General features: G+C 35.2%; 1 protein-coding gene and 1 long non-coding RNA gene across 6 annotated transcripts in view; one reads left to right on the forward strand and one right to left on the reverse strand.

Annotated features, from left to right (window-relative positions):
- LOC112153971 (ankyrin repeat and fibronectin type-III domain-containing protein 1) overlaps positions 1-6344 on the forward strand; it is a 135290-nt gene that overhangs the window by 101106 nt on the left and 27840 nt on the right. For all 4 annotated transcript variants that reach the window (XM_036217129.1, XM_024284476.2, XM_036217128.1 and 1 more), the window contains one exon: positions 3336-3458. In XM_036217129.1, the coding sequence (XP_036073022.1) occupies positions 3336-3458 (123 nt within the window). The remainder of the gene's footprint in view (positions 1-3335; positions 3459-6344) is intronic.
- The window catches only part of LOC118600176, a 65319-nt gene that overhangs the window by 38801 nt on the left and 20174 nt on the right, over positions 1-6344 (reverse strand). The window lies entirely within an intron of this gene.

Consider the following 6344-nt stretch of genomic DNA (forward strand, 5'->3'; position numbering starts at 1 on the left):
CCTATCTCATAGTATCACCTAAAAAAATTTTATTATTCTGTCATACCCTGAAAATCGAACGCAAAAGCAAAACATTAGCTCAGTTTGTTAATCAGCCTAGAGTTTATAATTAAACTCATTTAAATCACACAAAAATGTAAAAAAAAACGAATAAAGAAGAGTAAAGAAACACAAATATGTAACAATGACACCTTAAATACACTAAGTGGAAAGGCGGTGAATTGAGGACATACATGCAGACTGAGAAACAATTTAGGCCTATATGAAAAAGAATACAGTATTTCATTTAACTTCTGGTTATTATTTTGTAAAAATAATACAAAAAAATCAAAAAAACTAAAAAAGTACAAAACAAATCTTTTAATCTCAGCTCTGGTACAAAAAAACCAATCATCTAATAATCAGTTACTGATTTCTCAAACATGAATTAACAACTAAAACGAAAGTATAATTTTAATTAGTAAATAATCGTCTGGGATATCCTGAGTGGGCCTCTAAGGAGATTGCGTCATCGTGGTGTGCTCACTGGGATGATGTTATCAGGGACAGCTGCTAGGGGTGGAGTCAGTGCTCAGACTCTCACAGAGCCCAGGGACGGCCAGTTGCTTTTGGACCCACCTGCTTCACATGTGCAGTTTTCATCTAAATCCCTCAAAGGGATTCCCTGGCTCCCTTTTTGTGTTTGCTGCCCCCCGTTTCTTTGATGTCCTGATCCTTTGTGTATTTATGCTTTATATTTCTTATCCTATAGCCCCACAGTCCTGTCACATGTTTGATCCAGAAATTTGTCTGAAGTTTTACAAGCAACTGTTATTGTCTGGAAACTCGCTAGATCTATTTAAGCTGGACTAATCTGTAGCAATCAAAGATGATCATTCTACCATCTTTTGAGGACTGAAGTCGGTGGGAGTCAGTGAAAAGTAAGACTTGTGCGGATGTTTATTTGGAGCACTTGTTGGCAGTAGCTTACATACATAAATCAATGGTGCTTAATGAAGACGACGAATGGGAAAAGCAGAAATCATAGCAAGAATAAGGAGTGACTTCATTTAATGACGTATCTGACTAAAACAGTATACTCCATTAAAGTTCACACAGGAAAATAGAGCTCTTTCCGATGGAGATGCTGACATTCGCCGGGACAGGAAGCATCAGCTGAGAGTTTAGGAGTGAGAACACAGACAGGAAAGTGGTCGACCATCCTACTGATAAGCGTTTGTGTGAGGTCACTTTAAAATGAAAACAAACGTAGACTAGACTAGAATCACGAAACTCCAACATTTTGAGTGTTTCCATTTTAAAATTGACAATTGACAGCCATTGTAGGTCCATAGAAAAATGGAATGGGACGGTTGGGGCGGAGCCGCTGTAGCCACCCGTTGATTGGCAGAAAGTGATGAAAGCATTAGAAAGCGCCAATATAGGGCTAATCTAAGATTAACTAGACAACACTAGACAAGAATGGACAAAAAATGTAAAAAAATATTACAAATTTAAAAAGGGCTTTAAAAGCATCCATTACTAATACAAATACTTCCTGAAGAGTGCTGATATTGGTGAAGGATTTTACTAGTCGACTCATGAAGACTTTTTATACATTTATAAATTATGTCTTTAAAGAACTTGGAGAGCGTTGACTTCTACATCAACAAACATCTCCCTCATGCTGCACCACTGCCATCCTTCTTTATCAAAATCCTGAGATCATCATTGCAGGTCATCTGCAGCCTCGACATGCTAAATCCCCTGTAATTAGTCCATAGGTGTGCAGTATACGTAGCTTTAGAAAGTATTTGTGTGTGATATTTTTCTGTAGAATATTTAAAAATGCACATTGTTATGTAAAAACAATTTCTAAAATGTATTACATTTTCAAATACAGTATATATTATATTTTCTAAATGAAGGTTTATTATTATTATTATTATTATATTGGTTGTGTACTGAAATCACATTGCATTGAAGCAGACAAATTGTTAAGAAAAAACATAGATAGGAACAAATATTTGAGTAAAACAAGTATCTATATATTTTAAATTTTATCCATTAAACTGGCGGAAAATACTGTCAAAGCAACAAATAGCACTTTTATCATTGGATTTTTTACTTTTTTCATTCTTAGAAAGTCATTTTGATGGAATTAATATCTTTTTTCTTTTGTTCTGGGTAATTATCCCACTTAATATTTATTTTAAAGTTTTATGTGAAGCACTTTGATTTGTCTTTATGTATGAAATTTGCTATTCAGATAAACTTGCCTTAAACGGTCGACTACTAAGATCGCAGGTTTGGGTCCGGCTCTTTAGTCATATGTTGGTGTATTTGTGCAAGACATTGAACTCCACATCGCTCCTGGCAGTTATATGTTATAAGAAGTCTTCCAGATACAAACATATTAATATAATATTTGATAACCAAATTTTTTTTGCCAAGAAATGCAGAATTTAAATATTTTAAGGGAAACAAAGCTGTCTTCATCTCCCCTCTGTCATTTCCCAAAGTCACTGTTTGCTTAAAAGTATCAATTGCATAAACGTATAAAAATTAACAGTTTTTTCTTTTTCTGAAGCATCTGAAACAAGCCCAAGTCGTATACGCAGAAACAAGTCTTGTTTTTGTGCGACGGAATAAAACACCCCAATAGTTTGCACAGAGTACACCCCAATCCAAGTCTCCCTTTGTTTCCAACAGAGCTCACCATGGAGACTAAAACACTTTTTGGCCGAGGTTAAAAGATCCGTACATGTGTTTTAGCATCTATGAGTCATTGTTAAAGGATATTTTACCATTTCATAATGACATGGAAACAACACATGCATGAAATTAGCAGAGGAATCCATCACAACACTTTGGCAGTTCATAGAAAAATGTCTCAAAATAGCAATAAAAAGTTTTGCGTACCATATTTTAAAAAGATCTGTGTAATTGGCATATTTGACTACAATTGCATAAAACTGTTATTTGAATATCAGATATTTTTACCTGATTTTCTGTAGCTTATTTCTCTTTAGTTTGTATTTTTGGTAATTTCATGCTGATTTGTCCCTTGAGTTCCACACAAGTCTCTTTAAACGTCTTCTGGGCTGAAAGAATTATTAGATATCCTGTTTTTAATTTTGAGCAAAAAGTTGAATTGGGACATTGGCAGCTCAGTAGAGGGGATTAAAGCGTGTGTGACTTACTATAAAACCTATTTGGAGAAAATTAGTTGGTAAGTCTTCAAGCTTCTCCTGAAACCTAATGTTTTCCAGGGAATTGATGCAGTTTTATGATGATTGTTAGCTTTCATGTACATTTTAGATCATGTTTTTTTTTATGTTCTTTGTAATCTCCAGGTCAGAGTCAGGAATCTCCAAATTTACTCATCGTCTTTCTCTGAAAGAACGTTCAACTAAAACCGAGAAGACTTCGTCAAGCAGGCCGTCGTCCTACAGGAGACGATCTCTTAGTGTGGACTGGTAAGTAAGGCTGTCACGATTAGTCGACTATTGACTACTAAAATAGTCAACGACTAATTGAATAGTTGATTAGTTGTTACTTTATGTTAATTGGAGTCAGAGTGTAGTAAAGTTGAAAGTTATAATGGCATTATGATAGCTTTTTGGACTATTTTGGCATTTATTAAGATTTTTTAGGCTATTTTGGAGTTTAACTACATGCTAGCTATTTTGGTTAATTTAGGATTTCTTCAGCTTTTTAGGCTAATTTAGAGTTTAGATAATATGTCAGCTGCATGCTGGCTATTAATTTAGGCTTTTTTATTTTTTAGGCTATTATGAAGTTTAGCTAATATTTCAGCTGCATGGTAGCTGTTTTGGCTAACTTAGTCTTTTTTCAGTTTTTTAGGCTAATTTGCCATTTAGCTTATATTTTAGCTGGGTATCAGCTTCAGCGTTTTTAGCTTTTAGCTTCAGTGTTTTCAGCTATCAGTGTACGTGTTTTCAGCTATCAATTTCAGCATCTTCAGCTATTAGCTTCAGTGTTTTCAGCTATCAGCTTCAGCGTTTTTAGCTATTAGCTTCAGCGTTTTCAGCGTCCGTGTTTTCAGCTATCAGTGTACGCGTTTTCAGCTATCAATTTCAGAATCTTCAGCTATTAGCTTCAGTGTTTTCATCTATCAGCTTCAGCGTTTTTAAGCCATTAGTTTCAGTGTTTTCATCTATCAGCTTTAGCGTTTTTAAGACATTAGCTTCAGCGTTTTCATCTATCAGCTTCAGCTTTTTTTAAGCCATTAGCTTCAGCGTTTTCTGCTATCAATTTCAGCATCTTCAGCCATCAGAGTCAGCATCTTCAGCTATTAGCTTCAGTGTTTTCAGCTATTTGCTTCAGCATTTTTCAGCTATCAATTTCAGCATCTTCAGCCAGCAGCTTCAGCATCTTCAGCTATTAGCCTCAGTGTTTTCAGCTATCAGCTTCAGCGGTTTTAGCTATTAGCTTCAGCGTTTTCAGCTCTCAATTTCAGCATCTTCAGCTATTAGCTTCATTGTTTTCAGCCATTTGCTTCAGCATTTTTAGCTATCAATTTCAGCATCTTCAACTATCAATTTCAGCATCTTCAGCCGTCAGCGTCAGCATCTTCAGCTATTAGCTTCAGTGTTTTCAGCTATTTGCTTCAGCATTTTTCAGCTATCAATTTCAGCATCTTCAGCTACCAGCACTAGAATCTTCAGCAGCCAAATTCAGCTTACAGGATTCACACTAGCATCATTGCAGGTAATGCTATATATCTAGTTTTTAGTTAGTTTAAAGCTAATGATGGTTAAGATGTGTGCTTTACATCCAGCATGAACAGATTAGTCGACTAATCGAAAAAAATAATCGGTGATTAGTCGACTATTAAAATAATCATTAGTGGCAGCACTACTGGTAAGACATCAGAAATATATAAGCTAATAAAAGAATTATTAGCTTTGATGTTGGTTCTTAAGGACCCTTTTAACCCGTGTTCAAGATTCTTAAAACTGAAAAGTATACGTGAAACAGCTTTGGATAAGTCTCGTTATGACACCTGTTTCTAAAATTACAGCTGGTTATGGAGAACTTGCCTGGCAAACAGAAGGCTGATGGTTGGGTTTATCACCGTCTCTGCTTCTGAATTTCAAGCCACTGATCAAAATTCTCCATCGGATTTTCCGTCTCCTCTTTTCCTTGTTCCTTTATGATCCTGCAGTTTGTGCATTCTAGATGCCCTGCCATGTTTTCTCGCCTGTACCTTAATATTTGTGTTATTTGTATCCTGACTTTGAAAGGTTCCTTGTGCCTTTGCTCTAAATTTGAACCTAAAACTCACCAAAAGTCACACGTCTGAACTGTTCTGAGGTTTGTAATTGCTGTCAGGACTACAGTAAACATTCACAAGTTACTTTGTGGTTTGTGGAGTTACAGGTGTGTGATTCTCTAAGGTCTTGTTAAGTCACACCAGTACCTGGTGTGAGGTCTTACAAGGTCTTTTGTTGGTCTTATGAGACCTAATGTGTGGTCTGGGACTAACATTGTGATGTGTGTTCAACCAGCAGAAGTGTTGTGAGTGAAATGTGCGCGAGCGGAGGTGGTTGGTTCAGTGCGGCCCTTCACTTTTACTTTTTTTTCTTTTTTTGCTGTGTTGCTGAAGAGAAGACCTGGCCTTTAAAGTTCAGGCTATGATTAATGTTATCTGATTTTAATGAGCGATCAGTGAGGTCCAGTTGAAGCTGTATTCCTACGTTCTCTGGACAGATACTGTTACAGATGTTGAATTAGTTTTTATATTTGAATAAACTTAAAGACAAACACCAATGAAAAATGTGTTTTTGTGGCATTGTTCTCATGACGGATATAGGATAGTTGGAAAAACAAGCCAAGTGATCGGTGCTACTGACCATAAATGTATAGTTTTAACATTTATTTACACAATTCTAAAGATAACTAAATAGCGTTAGAATTTTTTTTTCTAAGAAGCATTATTACAGCCACTGTCCTGTTTTAATATTAAGCCTCTAGCTCCCCACAGATCAATGTTCCTTATAACATTTAAAGGGGACATAAACACACTTTGCAAGAAAAAAAACAAACATCAAAACATCTAATATTTTTTTTAGATTTTTTGTATTTTTTTTTCAGATTTATAAACTATAAAGCATCAAAAAGGAGGGTTTTTGTGTTTATTTATGATCATTAAAACAACTATATTTTTTTTTCCTAGTGAGACAAAGTTTGATAGGTACCTAAAATAGACTCATTTTGTTTAACCATTGGTTATCTGAAAATTGGGTGATTTGGGGGGAAAATTCTAAAACAGTTTTTTTGCAAGTACAATAGACTTTTTATTTTTATACATCTCTTAAATGTCTTATTTTTTTTACATC

This window comes from Oryzias melastigma, linkage group LG19 (genome assembly GCF_002922805.2).
Source record: "Oryzias melastigma strain HK-1 linkage group LG19, ASM292280v2, whole genome shotgun sequence".
Lineage (NCBI taxonomy): Eukaryota > Metazoa > Chordata > Actinopteri > Beloniformes > Adrianichthyidae > Oryzias > Oryzias melastigma.